General features: G+C 45.3%; 1 protein-coding gene across 3 annotated transcripts in view; it reads right to left on the bottom strand.

Annotated features, from left to right (window-relative positions):
* Positions 1 to 1,149: 1,149 nt before the first annotated feature.
* The window catches only part of sema6e (sema domain, transmembrane domain (TM), and cytoplasmic domain, (semaphorin) 6E), a 149,776-nt gene continuing 132,274 nt past the window's right edge, over positions 1,150 to 18,651 (bottom strand). For 2 of the 3 annotated variants that reach the window (XM_041941749.1, XM_041941750.1), the window contains 2 exons: positions 16,452 to 16,607; positions 1,150 to 5,279 (listed from right to left, as the gene is read on the bottom strand). In XM_041941749.1, coding sequence (XP_041797683.1) covers positions 3,958 to 5,279; positions 16,452 to 16,607 — 1,478 coding nt within the window. In that variant the 3' untranslated portion in view covers positions 1,150 to 3,957. The remainder of the gene's footprint in view (positions 5,280 to 16,451; positions 16,608 to 18,651) is intronic. The other variant, XM_041941751.1, reaches the window with a different exon arrangement.

The following is an 18,651-nucleotide window of genomic DNA, read 5'->3' as shown; positions in this document are numbered from 1 at the left end:
CTTATGTAACAGTCTGCAGGGAGTCTATTAGTCAATACGACTCAGCAGCTCGATTCAGATGTGCTCCAGCTCGGTTTGCTCAGACCACTATTCACTCTGTGCTGGTGTCAAATAATGATGCAAACATTTGAAATACGGATCCTCTATTGAACCAACTTTGAGTTCATCTGACCCTCTCAGAAGCCTGGACAAACCCGTAAGAGCCTTTTAAACTCGAGTCCATGTTCTCCAGATGCTTTCCTACTTCTGATGATGTTCACGGAGAATTAAAGCTCAAAGCTCACAGCCTGTATCAGAGTTCAAAAGCTACGTGTATTTTCCATTTCCAAACATTATGAAGTTCTGCTTCATCCACTCATATACTTGTATATTGTATAAATACATACCACCTACTGTACTGTGCAGAGAGAACATCATGTGCAAAGTAATTACTGGATTACATGTCTGTTCTAGACAATTTGCTGCAGGTTGTACATAGGGTGGACAAAATAAAAGAAACACCTTTCCTTGAACAGAGGAAGCACTCAGAGAGTTTGTTCTTCCACTGCTGCTACAGGCTCGCCGCCATCTAATAAAGCATAAAACTGTGTGTCTGGAGTATGCCAGCCTTTTCACGTCATGATGTTGTACCAAGCTGTATATGCTTACTGCTGCCCCCTGTGTTTTCACACAATACTGAGACATCATGAAGACAGCAGTTGTAACTGGTGTTTTTACCCCCACTGGACAAGCTAAGATAAACACTTCTTTAATCTTTGATTTAATTGATGCTGATCTTTTATTGCAACTCCCAGCAAAGTGACGTCTTAACCAAAATGTTGGAATACATAAAATAAAATTCCTGGATCTGCATTAAGAAATAAACCACTGGCCGATGGCTGAACTTTCCACCGGTCTGTTGTTTCTGAGACGTCCTGACAGATGAACAAGTGGACGTCCTCAGTGGATGTAACGCAATCTAACGTAACACCAACTTACTCTCAAAACTGACCAGAGTTGAATGAACGCCTGACATCACCGAAACAAATCCGAACATAATCTCCAGAGAGGTAGTACGGGGCTTCCACCCATCGTGCATCACCCACAGTGACTTAACAGATTATTTTAACACATTCACCAGTGAGACGCTTGCATCGTATTTTAATTTTTATTCCTAGTATAAGAGACATACAATGGTATTCTGTGAGACCAAATTCATAGTAATTCAAGAGGCGTAGCCTGGAAATTAAACAGAAAGAAACCAACATAATACTGAATCAATGAGACCCCGCCCAGATAGAATGTATTTACACCAAATCAAATACTGACAGAGCTTTTAGAGGGCGAGACCGCTCCCTCTCCCATACAATCTGTCACCGGCAGATTAAAAAAAAAAAAAAAAAAAAAAAACACACTTCCACTCATCAAACACTGTAGCTGCCACAATTCCTCTTATGAAACATTACGGTCACGACCTCAAATCAAGCTGGATGTTTTGTATTTGTTGTTTGAAAGCTATTTAATGCTCTGCTGCCTGTTAATATCCAAATCAACTTCCTATCAACAAACGCTGTAATCGGACGTGTTTTCCTCTATTTGCTGGAGTTGCAGTGTGAACAGTAAACTTTACATCGGGTCAAATGAGCTCTGGGAAGTTTCAATCAATAGACACCACTTTCAGATACAGTAAATAACGTCATGCTGTTCTCGCAGAATTGATCACGGTTCCAGTAAACCGTGGCCAAAGTAACTCTGCTGAAAACTGGACCGGTGGAGAGTCCTGGAGCCGACCGGCGTCACCGTCCCTGAGGGAAACCCTCAGCAGATGTTGGGCCTCCTGGGAACCACGATTCTACGACGGTGTCGATCCAAGAGACAATCTCAGCTTGTTGGATCAGAGTTCATTGCACTTCTGCACATATTTCCTAAACAGAGACTTGATTATCTCCTGTTCATTTCCTGTTTTGTTGAAGCTGACACCTGGTGACACAGGTAAGTCAAAATCTACAGCGGTAACCATTGTAGAAGCTCAGTTTCATGCCTTCATCCTGCATCTATTCTCTGATTTTTACATAAAACCAAAACAATATAGTGTAGCACATTATGTTTCTTAACTATTTCCTCTGAATAAGAACTAACAGAAAGATTTTTTTAACATTCAATGGAACAAAAAGCCTCATTCTGGCTCCATCCATTAGCCTTCTACAATGGCTACAGGCCTGTGGGTGATAACTTAAGAGGAACTGTGAACTGCTCCTTTAGAAACCCAAAGAGAAGCTAATGCTGCTGCTAAAAGAAAAAAATTTAACAATGGCACCTATAGAGAAAGTGACACCCAGTGGAAAGTGACATAATACGGAGGCAGTTGAACCTGAATGTCTGCAGTCTCAGGCTGCGTGTACTTGCTTTGCCGAACACTCCCGAAAAACCTGCAGGCTCACACTTCTGGGATAAAAAACAAACAACAAAAAAACAACAAAGAGAAGCGAAGAGTTTCATTCCAAAACACGGTATCCATCTTGGAAAAAATACATATATCTGTTTTCTTTTTTAATATCTGTCAAAATAACAGATGATAATTTGCTAAATATTACTTTTACTTAAAAAATACTCAAGCTATGACATAAAATATGATTCGTTAGTGAGTGTTAGAATCATACTCGCAGTTTATCAGAACAGGTGACAAATATCTCATTCTGGAATGAAACTCTTCAGATATACAATAGGATACTGTATGACACATACTGACGACCATAGAAAATGAAACACCTACAATATACTGTAGCATAGTAGCCATCTGAGCCCCTTGCATTAACCCCTACCCCCATGTCACACACTATTATTAAATAAGGCACACATTTACACATACAGTTAAAATTTGGCTAGTAATTATTCCTTTATTTACAACCAATAGCCACAAAGTTAATAATTATAATAACTGCAGTCCATTCTATTTTTTATGTTCATTCTCATAATCCCAGATGGCATGGCATTTTTCACTTGTCCTCTTTGGGTCCAGTATACAGTTTTGTTTTTTTCCGTTTCAGAGGATGTTAGACCCACTAGATTTGTGGAGCACCAATCTTAGAGAAACATTCTCGAGGAACTTAAATGGACCCGATTGCGTCACTTCTGAACTGACATCTGCTGGGACGGGAAAAGAAAAGAGAGAGAAGACGAGTATAGCTGCTTTGTTGAAGTATTTCCTTTCTCTTGTCAACACGACCAAATTTAGTTCAGTGTTATTAGCAAACTGACAATGGGTTGTATTGATGAAGTGCATGATTTGGTGGCCCTAAGATATCTCTTAGAGGGTGTTGGTGGGGGATCGTTTGATATGCCCAAAGATGAAAGAGTATAGTAAGGCAAAGACATAACTACTTTCAGGGGAATTTGCTGACTTTTCACCACAGGTAACATATACTGCATATGTATATGTATACATATACGGTGTGGATATAAACACACATATATATACACACACATGCATAATATAAACACATTCGAGGGTGGGGCGGGTGGGGAATTGGATACCAACACTACATCAGAAAAGGTTAAGCAAAAGCATGAATCTAAGCATCGCAGGAGCCTCTGGCTTTTAAGTCTTCAAGATGACTGATGTCTAAAGTTTTTCCAACATCAACGCGTCCAAAAACTAATTTGCATCGTAAATCCACACTGAGGACATTGGCAGCCTAATATAAGGAGGTGGCATCACGTCACCCGAGTCAGCAGTTCTATAGTAAGCAAGTAGCTGAGCAATACCAATATGGTACAAAGATATTCGTTGGACAAAAAGAAGAGGGGAAAACAAGTTTGGTTGAGGCTTTCGTCCACAGTGACACTGGCTGCCACCCGATTGGTTGTGTTTTCATGTGAAGGTCTGCAACCTCGAACCCTCTGCATTTCTTCAGAGGGAAGTTTCTTTAACGAGACACAATGAGGGAGACTCCCTCTCTAGTCCAGGAGAGTACCTCCTCAGTAGTTGAACTTTCCCTGTTGGTTGACTGGAGATGTGGCAGGTATGAACAGGGGCTTGGGAGGGACGTCAGGTTTGAGAGAGGAGGCCCGGCGGACAATAGCACCCCTGTGTGGGACCTCCTGCTGCTCTCCATTGTAGCTTTGCTGGCGGGTCAGGTACCCATTGGGGATGAGGGGGTAGTGAACCTCGCAGGCGCTGCCCGTCGAGTTCATCCGTGCCAGGAGGGGAGGCGGCTGGTGGGGCCCGCCGTTTCGTTGGCTGAAGCTGTGCTGGCGAGGGATTATTCCTCCTCCACCTATTCCGCCTCCGTTGGGCATCTTGTTGGCTGCAGCGATCAGTGAGTGCCTTTGGGAGGAGTGCCTCCTCTCCAGCGTGGACTGGTGGTGTGGGGGGATGTCCGGGGGAACATCCATGCGTCGGGTGAGGCTGTCCCGGGGTAAAGTGGAGGAGCTGTAGTAGGGGGCTGATTCTGTCTCAGGAATCTGAGGTTGAATGCGGTTGGTGAAGGCTAGCTGACCACCACCGCCGCTGGCCATCAGACCCGATGGGCTCATTAACTGGGAGTTCTTGCTGCTGCTTGCCTCGTGGATGTGCTTCAGGAGCTCATCCAGTGAGGTTACCTCCATCACCTTCTGAGAGTAACCAGGGTAGGGTTGCTGAGACAAAACACGTTCAACATTATGGATTTTGCGTTCCTCTGGATGGAGGTGACCTCCGACTAATGGCTGTCCATTGGACAGGCCGTGGGAGTACGGGAAGACCTGCTGGTGAAGCAGGGCTGAGCTGGGCCTAGAGCCAACGTTGTGGGACTTTGGTTCCTTGGCATTGTTGCAATTCTGGTTTTTCTCCCACTGGTTCTTGAAGGCTTTCATGCTCTTGATTGGCAGTTCTGGGGTAGAATCTGGTGTAGGCAGACCAGACAGCTCTGAGGAATGGTGGAGGTGGTGGTGAGGGTGGACCAGGTCTCCCATTGTCATTCCATGATGGCCGTTTCTCCTTGGCGGGTGATGCTCCTTGCTGTTTGCGAAGAACGAGTTGTAGATCTTTGGAGATGACACCTCCAGCTTGTCGTCCTTACTCTGGCTGTCCAGGAGGCCGTTGAGCTTAGCCAGACTGCGGAGGGACAGGGCATGTGGGATCGGGGCCTCAGGGTCTTTCGACAACTTCTTGGTCTTGTGGCCCGCGTGGTTACAGTAGCAAGAGACCAGGAAACCGGAGAGGAAGGCGCCAAGGACAAAAGCGACCAAAACACAGGCGATCAGGAGAGTATAATGGACACTGTGACTGGTCTTCTCCAGCTCTGGCGGTCGCCTCACACCTTAAAAACAGAAAAAATCGAGAAAAGAGTACTTCAGTTAGAGCTTTTCTGACTCAGCCAGAATCCAAAAAAACATTTTCAAGAGCTAATATAGGTCAAGCAGCAGCTGGGACAGACAGGTTGTGTTTACAGGGGCTTCACTATGTGGGAAACAGCATGGGAGAGGTGTTTGAACTAAGCTCTTGGCTTCCTTTTCCTCCACTGTTAATAGATCAATACAGCCTTTCTTTCTAGGGCCTGTCCTTTCCACTCAGACTGGCAGAGGCCAAGAGTTCCCTAGTCAGTGAGAAATCAACTCTGAAATGAGTTAGAGCTTTGAATATTGATGGGAGCACAGCAGCAGGAACCTGATGTCATTTTCACAGACTCTGCTTTCCAATGCGAGGATCAGGGGCAGCAGCACCTGGCATGATGAATGAGCCAAAATAACAGGCCTACCCAGTAGCTCACCGAGTGTGGCGCCTTTGCCAACATACACTCAAATGAGGTTGTCAAATTCTTTCAAAATGAAGCAGAGGGGACAGTCAGTGCAACAGAGCACCAAAAACACAAGGTTACTTAGCAGAGGTAGATCTACCATGTAAACGTCCTTGGGCGATGTGACCCTAGCAGTGTGCTTGCCTAATGGCGTGGAAGGTAACGACTATAAGTGGAGTGAAACCTGCCACCTTTCATAATCAGAGCTCATTTGCAAGAGGCTGCTGCCATCTGTGGTGTCAGACCCTTCTCTCCACCCTTAATGACAGTTTCTGTGAAACTGATTAGTCTGCGGAGGGGGACAGCTGAGACGCACAGAGGAGGGAAAAAATGCAGGTGTTCCCGAACGAGCTCAATTCAACGACTCACGAAGGCTTCGCCGAGGAAAGAAAATGGAAAACGATGATGTCTAAATCGGGCTTGATGACAGTTTATGAGATATTTAGAGTGATGATGATGGGAATGATTGGTGGAAGAGTATAAGGGAGATCAGCTGAATAATTTGATCTGCATTAGAGCCAATTTAAATCTTTTCTCTGAATGAAGTGACCCAGACTTGACATAATGAAAGCTCTTATTTCAGGGAAGTTCTTATGGAGAAATTCACAGAAATTCATCACTGCACGAGTTCTATAGAAAGTATATCCTGATATTGTAAATTTTCTGGAAGCTCAACTAAGATATAGATATAATATTTAAATGGGAATGACTGTTTTGGCGGTTTTGCAGCTAATTGGAAAAATCTGTGTACAAAAAAAAAAAAAAAAAACTGCTCACTGATTAAAATATAATATTGATCAAAAAGGCCTCAAACAGCCAGAGAGATTTCAGGGAGAGCGACCTGGAAAGATTAATACTGGCTTAAAAATCCTTATTGTTTCAAGGTATGTCCAGTATCATCATGTCACCTAATCCTGCCAGGTATAACGTAGAAGTGTAAACACAACCCGAATCCTCAAAACTGATTAGATTCTACAAACCTCTTGAGACAAACATCTCGAAAGGATTTTATTTTAGTGGAATCGACGGTGTGAAAATCTGATCAGAAACATGTTACGCTAAGTCAAATCTCATCAAAATCCACAAGAGACAAAATAAAAAATGATTGAAGTCTAAAGTCAAAAGGTACCCGAGACCATTGGCAGTTTAATAAGTGGACAGAGCTTCTTGGTCTGTGCCTTAATGCTACATTCTTTTGAATTGCCAGCAGGGGGCGACTTCACTGGTTTCAAAAAGAAATCTGGTTGCATGCAAGCTTGTGAGAAAATGACCCCATTTTTCACTTAATTTATTACCTTGCCAAACATTTTCTTAATGGGTTTATGGTCCCAGTCGCTAGATTCAAGTCTCCTGCAATACATCAGGATGTTCATCGTCTATTTAGAGTAAAAGAGCCGATAAAGCAGGCTATGCTTTAGGGCGAGGCTACCCTGGCCAACAGCTTAACATGAAGTTTATTACTCAGGTCAGGAAGCTGCTGTGAAACATGGTCAGTTCTTTTTCCTCTTCGTTATCGGGAAGTAGACTTCTGAGCAGGTGTGCTGTAGAGGCTTATTATCTCAGCATCATGTACCACTACATCCATTTTCGTGCGGTACTACCATTTTCCCTAGAGAGAGATACTGTTGCGCACTGCAATCTTTCTGGAAATACCACTTTCTATAGAGCTTACCATTAAAGAACGCTCAATTTTTAGCCATTTATTCTTATGATTGCCTTGATTTATGACCACATTAAAAAGACATAAATCATAATTGCATCCCAGTGAGAGACACAATCAGAAGTGATGCTGCAGTGAGCCTGTTAATATCTCTTCTTTTATTCTTGGGCCTTTTTTTTTTTTGAGTGTGTCATTACATAAGCTGCCAATCAGCTCTGCAGCATCGCTGTGGGTCCAAGCTTGTGATTCTAACTGATCAGTGTCCCGGCGGCGATGGTGGCGGCGTGCAGCTTTTGTAATGAGCGGTGAAAGGCTGCTCTCATCTCAGTGTGCTTTCTGCCTCCTGCCCCCCCCCACCCCCCCACCCCCCCTGTGGCTTCCTGGTACCTGTGAGTCATCCACTCCCTCTGGACCGCGACACCAACCTCCCTGGCTGTGGCCATAGGCCTATTGAGGGGTCCCTCCTGCTTGAGGGGTATGAGTCAAGTGCCACAACAGGGGGTGAAGCGCGCAGCTGAGGTAAACAAATCCAGAGCCTACGCACAACCTATCACAACATGTTTCATGAGCGGGCCGGGTGACTCAATCACTGGGTATGTGGGACATATGGTGCCAGTGGTCACAGTGAAATTAATACCCTGTGAATCATTCCGACAGCCTGGCGAGCTGCTAGGTGGCGCACAGGAGGTGCTGGCTAACTGTACACACCGACTTGGCTTTCTGTGCACTGCTTCACGAGCGTCTGGAAACTAAAGACTGGAGCTTGAACTACACAAGCCTTTTTAATCAAAAAAGAGTCTGTTTTTTTGGGGGGGGAAATCTTCGCTTCAAGTAGAGGCGATAATTAAGGCTGCTTCACAACCTCCCTTCAATGTTTACATAGCTTCAGAATCAGCGCTCCTCTCGAACATCGTCACATTATATTTTTGTGTCAACTCAACATGGTCTCGGCTCAGAGAAGGCTTAATATAGAGATACCGAAGTCTGCCAAAAGGTAAAAAGACAGATGGGCTGCGTGAGTGGAGGCAAGGGAGGCAAGGGGAGAGAGGGATGGTGACAGTCGGGGGGAGGGGAGGGTGAAGAGGAAGATGAAGGGATGAAATTCAACCTTGGTGACAAAGTGGTGATGAAGAGGGGACTGAATGTGAGAGGACTCAAAGATCCAAGAAACAAGAGAGCAAGAGCGAAGGGAAAGAGTGGAGATGAAAGGCAGAGAGGTGATGAGAGGAGGAGTGAATGCATGAGCATGGAGCAGATTTGAAGGAGGAGGAGGAGGAGGAGGAGGGGGACGGGGAGAGAGGCAGACTGAGAGACAGACAGACGTGATGGGGTGAGTGACAGACCGTCACTCTGCTGGGTTTTGAAGCCTGGTGCTCTGCGGCAGCTGTGATGCGGTTGGAGAACAACCCTCGCGCTCCTCCACAGCGCCGTAGGAAGAGACGCGCTCTGTGATTGCATCCATATTGTTAAAAATAGACGGCGCGGTAGGTTATGTAAACAGGCAAGTTTTACACAGTGTTGTCTTACTAATTGGCGATGGTTTTTGCATGAGGGAAATAAATAGTTTTTTTTTTCCTGCAGGTGATGAAGTAGGAAAAGTGACAACTTCTCTTAAGCAGTGAGTGATTAAATAAATGGCTGCTTTCCTTGCAGGCTCCCACAGACATCGTAAATCGACCTCATTAACAATACAGCACCCATAAGCTTTTCCATGACACCAATTACCGGTAATCTGAACACTTTCAAGTGTCATACTTGCCCAATTGAGAAAGAATTTCCTTGCATCTGTTGCAGGACATCAGAACTCCATAAATTTAAAATGCTGGGAACAGCTACTCTCATTTCAACACTTTCAAGGTCAGATATGAAATAGTTTGAACACAGGAACAACTTTTTCTTTTGCACCTAACTTTACCATCGGATCATGCTTTTCTCAAGGGTGCGTTTAAGTACTTTGTAACCTGGAGAACAACTTGTCTTCTATTTTTGTGCATCAAGTGAAGACGTTCCAAATACCCCTAATTAGTTTCTGCTTTTGCAAGCTTACAAGTGCATGTAATTGTCCCCTTAATGGCTACTCCATCCCAATGAGAAGCCAACGAGACGAAATGGCCCGAGGCGTCATAGGCGAGCATTATCCCGCTAATGCTGGAGATTTATTCCACACTAAAAATAACAATTTAACTCCTGAAAGACACCCTGAGGTTAAAGATTGGAACAAATGAATTATTCTCCTTTTTCAAATCCAGGTGAAAAGCAGAGCAGCTCTGCCCTGTTGCTGTGAGCTTCAGGAATGTGACAGTTTTAATACCTGATGTCTGTGCACTGACAGACATAGTTAGCAAACAGAGCATGATTGTGTGTGTCAGTGCGCGCGCGCACACACACACACACACACACACACACACACACACACACACACACACACACACACACACACACACACACACACAGGGTATACGTGCTGTATGCGTGCAGGGTTTTGGCTGTTGACTGAGTGAATTCAATCATGTACACTTGTTATTAGGAATTTGCATAATATTCCACCTCAGTGCTCAGCCAATTGGATGCTGTTTAATATATGCACACAAGCTAAGGTGATGTGGTGTAATGTAACAGATCTATTCCAATTGAAAACGAGTGGTAATGAGCACTGCATTTCATTCCAGGTGTGCCGATGCATAGAGAGCATAGATTTCATTACAGTTTTGATTGAATACTGGTAAATTAGGCGTGCTGTGGCATCTGGCAATCAGAACCACCCTGTCTGTATGAAGTCCTTCAATATTTACACCTGTGCTTTGAAGGGAAAGTCAGGTTTTTAAGTTGCGGTTTCTTTTAAACACTCAAACAACAGATAGTGGCTGGTTAAAGGGGTGGTTCATTCAAATGATAAAAAAAACATATTTCCTCACATCTCTGCAGCTACTCCAGCACATATGGAAGAGCTTTGTTTGTTTCTGATGAAAGAATAAAAAATAGCATTTGAAAAAAGCAGCAAGATTTTTGAGAAACAATCCAAAGGAACTGCTTCCTACAGAAGCGGTCCCATGATTAATGGAGAGACACACTGCAGCTGAATTTTTCAAATGTCACTTTTCACTATTTTGATTAGTCCAAGTCACTTTTATTGTAGGTAAATATTCTAATAATAAACCTAACAAGCTATCTGCATGGCTAGATACCACTCGGGTTGGATAAGAAAATATGTTGTTCTGTAATTTGGGTGAACCAACCCTTTAAAGTGGCATCTGATTAACTTGTCACAAGCCCTTAAACCAGGCAGAGCACATGCACTGAGTGATGCCCTTTTTCTTTTCTTTTTTTCTACATGCACTTGCATCAGAAACTTAAAAAGAAGAGCTGTTTATTTGCCATTCAGCGGCTGGTAAAGCAAAATGGTTCCAGTGCAAACTTCCAACTGTTGCCGTGATGATTTATATCCAAGAAGGAAAGGCGGCTCTGGAAGACTTTGGCTTCACCAACCAACTTAAAGAGACAGTCCACACCAAAGTCAGGCTTCGCAGAAATTAAAAACATCTCACTGCTGTTTGAGCTTAATCACTGCCGATGCATGAAGAATATGCACCAAACAAAAAGTGAGGAGACTCTATATAACAAAGGCTGTTTAATGGACTTTTTTGAGCACCTCACTGGCCACATATATACATATAACATGTATAATCTTTGTTTTACAGCTCTGTCTTCCTGCTGAAACCCTCGTCGTGTCGCCTAGCGCTGTCTTTGGAGTGAACTGCTGCTTTAAGAGACGGAGAAACTGCTCGCAGGCCACTCGCACACCTGCGCACAGTTTCAGCCGTCAGCTGTAAACCCGGAAAGGCAGATCATAAAGACGGTGAGAAGGGTCAGTGAGAGAGAATTCAACAAAGGAGGCAGGTACGGCTAAAGGGTTAGTCCAACTAAAAAAAAAAAGAGAGGAACAAAGAAAGACAGGCAGGTAAACGGGAGAAATACTCCCCAGAGGTCAATGAGACAGATCAAAGGGTAAGGGGTTAGGGCTAGGAGCCGGGACAGCTGCGTGGTGGATTCGATCACTGCGGGCCCCGTGGATCGCCGTGGCGCTCAGAGCTGACGGCTCGCCACCCTCACAGAGCCGACATGGAACAAAGAGCCATTAAAAGAGCCGGGTATGACAAGTGAAGCATTGGGTATGTGTAATGCCTTTAAGCTTAGTTTTTACAGCGCACTGCAGAGTGTGTTTTTGTAGTCAAACATGATGTCACTTATAATCGCCGTAAAGCGCTGGTGAGCGGAGCGCAGGGGAAAATGGCCTAGTTCTGTGTAACCTTTAATGAATGCCATTACACCATGACTATGACTCAGGGAGTTCAGATTGGCAGGAACGTTTCAAAAAGTGAAGTAAATGTGCGTGTGTGTGTGTGTGTGTGTGTGTTATTATAGGCTGACTTTGGATAAATCATGTAAGCGTAGCCGGCAGGGTCAACACAGATAAACGGGCTGAATAAGATTGGACAGCCGGCAGTTCTATTTAACAGCCATAATGAACCTGTTCTGGATATGCAGCCTCGCTCTGACCCTTAAAGACTGTATTAAATATTTTAATGTCCGACTTCACATGCCGTCTGGAAAAAGTGACGGCTGATATGCTTTTTTTCATTGACGCTGCTGAATGGTGGTAGATGGTGTTTACTTTTTAACTAGCGCCTGATAAAACTGAACACTTTTAAGACATTCATTCTGACACATTTCATTATTATGTAAGATCATTATTTTGATTTTTGCTTGAAGACTGTGGCTTTATATGCGTCTTTTTTGCTTGCTTCTACTTTTACGAGGTTAAACCTTCAAATATCAGTCATAAAAATGCAGAAACTGATGTGGACTGAAGCCTCTCTGAGGAGCAGATACTGTGATGGTGGTTAGAGGGGACACAGTCAGAGCCCTATCAGTGACTGGATGATACAGGCAGTGTCTGTTGCCATGGTCTTCAGAAGTATAAATAACTCTTTAGAAAAGTAGCTGGCATCGATGTCCCCCCCAGGACGCCAGCCCTTCTTCATGGAAAGGTTCAGCCTGAGTTCACTGGCTGCTCTCCTCCTGTAGTGTTTTAATGAGTCTGAAAACGGCTGCTTCCCTTGATTCCATTATCCGGCCATCTCCCTGTGCCTGTCAGCTAAATTAGCTGCTAGCCTGGCTTTTTAGCGCAACCCATGCTAGCTCACCTAAATGTGCAGAGGAGTCACCGAAAAAGGTCAAGCCACAATAGAGGGCAGGAGAGAGGGGGAGAAAACCCGGAGAGGTCTAGAACCAGGAGCCTTGTGTTTTCAGTGTGTTCACACACAATGCAGAGGTGGGCGTTCTGCAACCTCACTGCTGGCATTTTCTAAATAGCAGCAGTTCAACAGGTTCCTGCCCCTGGCTCCGAGTCTTCCCTGGTGTTTACATAATGTGATGCAGCTACCCAACCCTGAGCCAATACTGCACTTGATGCTTTCTATCAGTCCATAACTGAGCTCGGTGAAATCAAACACGAGTGTGGTCGGGATTAACGCGGCCGTGGGTGTGAACCGCGTGACTGCCTTTGTGCTTTCGACTTGCAGAGCGTCTATCTCGCTGACATTTGTGGATGGAGTGGATTTACAGGTGGTTTACTTCCACTCGTATGATCTTCAAGGGATGCTTGCTGTCAGGGGAACTTCTGGAACTTGGGGGCCTTCTCTGAGCTGTCATATCTGTCTTACCTGTCAAACATAATGGAGGTGAACATTTGTTGCGCAGCCTCTAAATGATAGTGAAAACAAACACGCACTGGCTTACAGACTGTTCCTGTTTTAAAGGATGATTTTAGTATTGTGACACTGGTGAAGGAAACTGCTGCTTGAATTAACACGTCAGGTTTCATACGTCTATGAGACAAGCAGGTTTTAAAAGTTCAGATTCATCGCCGTCTTTCAAATGACGGCTTCTGTGCACATGGAGAGCTTTTAGATGCGTACGTATGATTTAACACGCTCTAAGATGTAAAGAGCCTTTTGGATTTCTGAACATAATACTAAGAATTAAAATTGAGTGTAGTGTAACCCTGGGTTACACGTGGTCAGTGCAGGCAGACCATGACAAACTCCCCAGTCACATGACGAGTCTGCACGAAGTTCGACCATGTTTGTGCAACAAAATAAATGTACAGCTCTGGTCTGTACAGAGGTATTTTTATGCTAACGCTTCCTGGTTTGGTAGCTTGATGGCTAGTTGGCGAGCTAACTCTAAGTGGGAGCAGCTTGGCGTGTATTCGCTGTGTAGTGTTCTGTGGCTTTTGTTCAGGTGTCTTTGTCTCTCTTGATTGGCTGCTCTATGTTTGGCCGCCGTCTGCGTGCTGATGTCTCCTGGCCCTCCTTGTGGCTGCTGCGAGATTTGTGACACAGCTGCAGAGCCTCTACAGAAGGTGCAGATACGTGGTGAGAAATGGACAGGAAGTGAGAGAGATTGGAGCCCCTCTTGGAACTGTGATCTGTTACTTCCACACCAGCTCGTCTGCTGCCTTATCAACCCGCCCGCCCGGCTCTTCTGATTGAACCGGCAGCGTCACAGTCTCTGGCTGAAATAGATTGCGTTGCTGTTTCTATTACATCCTACGCCCCCTCCCCTCCCCGCTGTTGTCCAACTCTCTGGCTGGGGCCCCTGCTGGTTATTTATTTGTTATGGGCTTTTCTCATTTGAGCCTGAGTAGCTCATCATTGCAGCCAGAGAGTCTGTCTGCATGAATGGAAGCTTCTTTCACTTGCCGAGGATTTATGGACTTCTGACAGGGTGCCTGCGCAAGCAAGCAGCAAGTGGAGGACAAAAACCCGCTTCATACTGCCTCATCCTCCCTGAATCACATCCAAATGAATGGTATCTTCTTCCTAACCTTGCAGGGATATGCTTTGGTCTGTAGTGGGGGGGGGGGGGGGGGGGGCAAACTTTCTCTCTTCTGCTCTGCAGCTCTTGCTTCATTGCATGTTCATCCGAGGGTCAGAGACGTTATGTCCCACTTCCTGCCGTCGTTTTCGGCCCCTCGGACTTGAATCGTCTACTCTTGAAAGCTTGTAATGTTAATCAGTATGAGTGTGAACTGTCAAATTAAAAATGTAAGAAATAATGAGACTCAAGCCTATAAAGATCAAGATGTAATTAAATATTCAAGAGCTGGTTGGAGTTTTATAGGTCATGTCATTTATTGAGGTAGCTGCATGGTGTGGTGTAATTGTCTGCGCTGTTACTGCGAGATTACAGGTTTGACGCCTTTAACAACGTTTGAGGAGGAAGCTGCAATGAAAACAGAACTTTTAATTCCCAAAGTTAGGGAAATCTCACTTAAATTCCCTGACATCTGTAATTACACATTATGAACATCCAACCTTTAGAGCAGAAATGACATCTGAATCGGCTTTTCAAGACAAAATGTCCAACAGTCGATGCTTCCAGCTTCTGAAATATGAAGATTTGCTGCTTTTCTTTGTCTTAGATTCCAGAAATTTTAATATTTTTGAGTGTTGGTTGGATAAAACAGGGCTTTTGAATGCATCGTCTTGGGCTCTGGGAAATTGTGATGAACATTTTTCACTATTCTCTCACTATTCTACCATGATATCATTATTAAATATACGTTTTTAGTGGCTGTGGGATTGTCCGGGGTTAAACATCACCGGCTCACTAGACTGAGGACAGTTGAGTGGCAGGATATGAAAATGGATGCATCATTAAATCTTGCGCTGACAGTGTTTGTCTGTGTTTGTGACCCTGACAAAGACCTGTGCGCAGCTGATAGTTGTTGGTTTTCACGCCATGTCGCCACACTAGCAGCAGCAGCGTGCCTTGAATTTGTCGAGGAGAGCCGCTCCCAGTTTTTGTGCATAATTGTTGTTTATTAAATGAAACGGTTCTAATTCTAATATCGAGTGCTGCAGTGGATACTCGGTTATCATAGATTATGGGCAGAGACCCCCCGGGAACAGCAGATCAAAGAAGCTTCAATGAGAGATTTCATTGGGTTACAGCAGCGACTGGTTGCAGCAGCTGAGCTGGAAGTTGACATCAGGACTTCGGCTCCATGCTCTCAAAGTCTGCGTTAGCCGCACAGGGGAATGACTTTTGCGGCGTTCTCTCACACGGTGATGGAAATTATAAATGTAAATGAACGGTCACACAGAGACAGATGCTACCTGGCTCCTGCTTTGAATTTTTTTCAGTGTGTTGGAAAACATTGAGGGAATATTTGTGTGCTGACGAGCTAAATAAAAGATGAGGAAAGGCCACATGGGAGCGGTGTTGTTTAGACTCAGGTTCCCTTCTTGATTTGGGGAGTTAATTAGAGCCAATGCAGTATTTATTTCCAGTCATTAAATCTTTCACGTTCACGGCCGCTGTGTTGAGGTATATGGCGGAACGTAACGGGACGAGAACATCCTCCTCCACACCATGTTCATCTCAGTTTAGTGAAGCTGAGTGCGCTGTGGTGTTCAGCGATAGCGAACACTTTTTGCTTTGACTCAGTGGAACCAGTAAGCGAAGCCGATGATGATGCACACAGCGTATGAAGCAATGCTTTCTGCCTCAGATCGGTTTGACTCGTGAGTTAAGTGTTAGTGAGCTAATAAAAGTGACATTTCACCCTGGAAGAACTTTTCCTCATCAGCCTGCGCACCATCACGTGACTTCTTGACCAGCTTTTTCTGCTCAGCGGCCATTCAACAGCTGTCATCGTCGAAAATTGTGAGGGGGGTGTGTGTTTTTTTGACAACCACGGACAATCTGAATCCGTCTCCGCCGTCATTCTTGCATTAGCTGCTTGAAGAGAGTGCCATCGCTATGGAGACGCAGGGCGATGCCTGAGCTGATTGGGTGCAGGCGTGCGTGCTGGGGACGGGAGACTGTTCTGCCAGAGTGAAACATGACTTCTTGTTATTTTTTTTTGTTAGTCGTCAGTCCGGTTAGAAGTGTACGATGAGGCGTTCGGGGCCCAGCAGTGCAATCCCCCTGCAGATTCACTGAGGACAGACATCCCTCCCCCTTACCCTCCATCTCCACACTGATTGGCTCCGAGTCAGGTGACCCTTGTTCCCCCACGGAGGGAGGGCCATCAGGACCTGTACCTCTTTCAGGGTCACCTGCCTCCTTTGGGAATGCCGCCCCATGATAGGTTGTGCTGGCGCTTGTGGGTGTGGTCTTCCCTGTGGTTGTGACGAAGGGGGGGAGGAGGAGGAGGAGGAGGAGGAGGAAGGGGAGGGGGCAACAGAGTGAGTGATTAGTGAAATGTGAATCAGCCTGGACAATCAACTTCAGAGAAATGAGGGTGAGTCCTGAGTGGAAAGGAAGGCGTCACCCGTTAACATAAAGACCCGGTGATGACAGTGAGCAGCATGAGGAGCACACAGAGAATTTAATTCACCAATCAGAGACACGATGAAGAGCTGCCGTGTACTTTACAGGCTGCTTAATACCCACGTTCAGTCCCTCCAGGCAAGTTCGGCCTTCCAGCAGTAGAACAACGTATCCACGACTCTCCACTGCTTTTATCAAAAACAACCTTTAAAAACACACCTGAGCACATTTTACGCCTCTTTAAACGTCGTCATCTGGCAGTTCGTCAGAGGAGGTGCTGACACTAACTAACAAAGTACATTCTTAAATGGCTACAAACTGCAGCAAAGGTTTTGTCCACTCGTATGTTTTTTACCTCTCAGGTCAACCACCATCATGATCCGAGAGAATGACCTGATTTCAGTCCCCCCTCTCCTGTTTTTTTTTTTTTTTTTTTTTTTTTTTACATGGCTGTTGAAACTCCTCTGCGTCCACTCCGCTAAGCGTTTTCACAGATAAGTTGAAATAGATACTGGTGGCTGGCCTGCTAATGCTTTTTTCCACACCGCAGCTCTTTTCCACTACCTCACCCGAGCTGAGGAAACTCCGTCACCTTGAGCCAGACGAGCAAACATTATGACGGCCGCATTTGGAATCATTTCAAACATATGCCAAGAAGCACGCTGGGCATTCGCCGCCACGGGCCTCGTATTATCAAACATATTTATCTTGATGACACACTCCACATCTTGATTGCATTATTAGCTCTCTGTTGTCCTTGAGGTCCTACGAGCAGCATGCTGCTATTGGCTCGAGCACCCCGCGCTAATAAGCCAGCCATAATGTTAGCATTCTGCAGATCTCACACCCGGGCTGGAGGAGAAGTGCTTGTTCTCTCTCTCACTGCGAGCCAGTTGACAGCGTTCACTCTGAATGAGGTGCCCCGTCAGTTCGCCATCTGCGCCGGGCAAATTAAAACCGTGCACCAGGGGGTGTTTGGCCCCGGCGCCTCGGACAACAGCTCCAGGACTTCATCATTACTTCGATTTATAACAATGGTGTTGGACTGAGTGTGCACGTAGCATCATATTGTTTGTCCTCTTTTACTGTTGATAAAGTACACATTATACTACAGAGGGACATTTGATTACCTACACAGGCAGGCGTTCATCTCAAACCCTTCCCTCTGCTGGCTGCGACTGTTTGGGTGACAGGGAAGCGGAAGAAAGAGACATCTCTGCCTTTGGTGTGCTTTCGAACAGTGAACGTAGCCCCTGTGTGACAACAGCTTTGTTCGGCATATGGGGTGTTTCATTGTCTAGGAAAGCTGATAATTGATCTTCAGTGCAGAGACTTAAAAGGCTTTTTGTGTGAAAAAAACAACAGCAACAAAAAACCCCACCAAAAAACAACAGAGACAGAGTCTGACTGCGTGTTGAGAACTTCAAACAGTGCAGTGAAGCATCAGGGTGGTGCGAGCCCCGCAGGATTAAGCAGGAGGGTTGCTCATCAAGACTTGCTACCGACTGAGTGGTAATTCCTCCAGCAGGGAGGCTGCGCGGACCACTGAGGCACCGTGGGACCGTGGAGGTCCGGGCCAAAGCCTCTGGCAGACAAAGTGGCCTCTGTTCTGAGAAAGAGGCCGAGGGACTCGCAGGATGGATGGTCCTGCTGAGCCGTAATGGCCGACATCTTCCAGCACGATGGGCTCGGTGATGATACTAATCACTGTGTTGGATCAACCGCTGCCATTAGCTCCCCTGTGTCCCAATTTGTGCGGTGACAAAGAGATCTGACTTTGAGCAAGTCTTAAAAACTCCTCAAAGTTGAGGCGGGGGCTTTCGTTGTGTGGATAAAAGCGAGTGAGGCCGGCCAACAGCTATCTGATTGAAAATGACTGGTTTTGAATGTTGC

Source organism: Chelmon rostratus, chromosome 8 (genome assembly GCF_017976325.1).
Source record: "Chelmon rostratus isolate fCheRos1 chromosome 8, fCheRos1.pri, whole genome shotgun sequence".
Lineage (NCBI taxonomy): Eukaryota > Metazoa > Chordata > Actinopteri > Chaetodontiformes > Chaetodontidae > Chelmon > Chelmon rostratus.
Note: the sequence above shows the minus strand (reverse complement) of the source record. Positions and strands in the feature narration are given on the sequence as shown.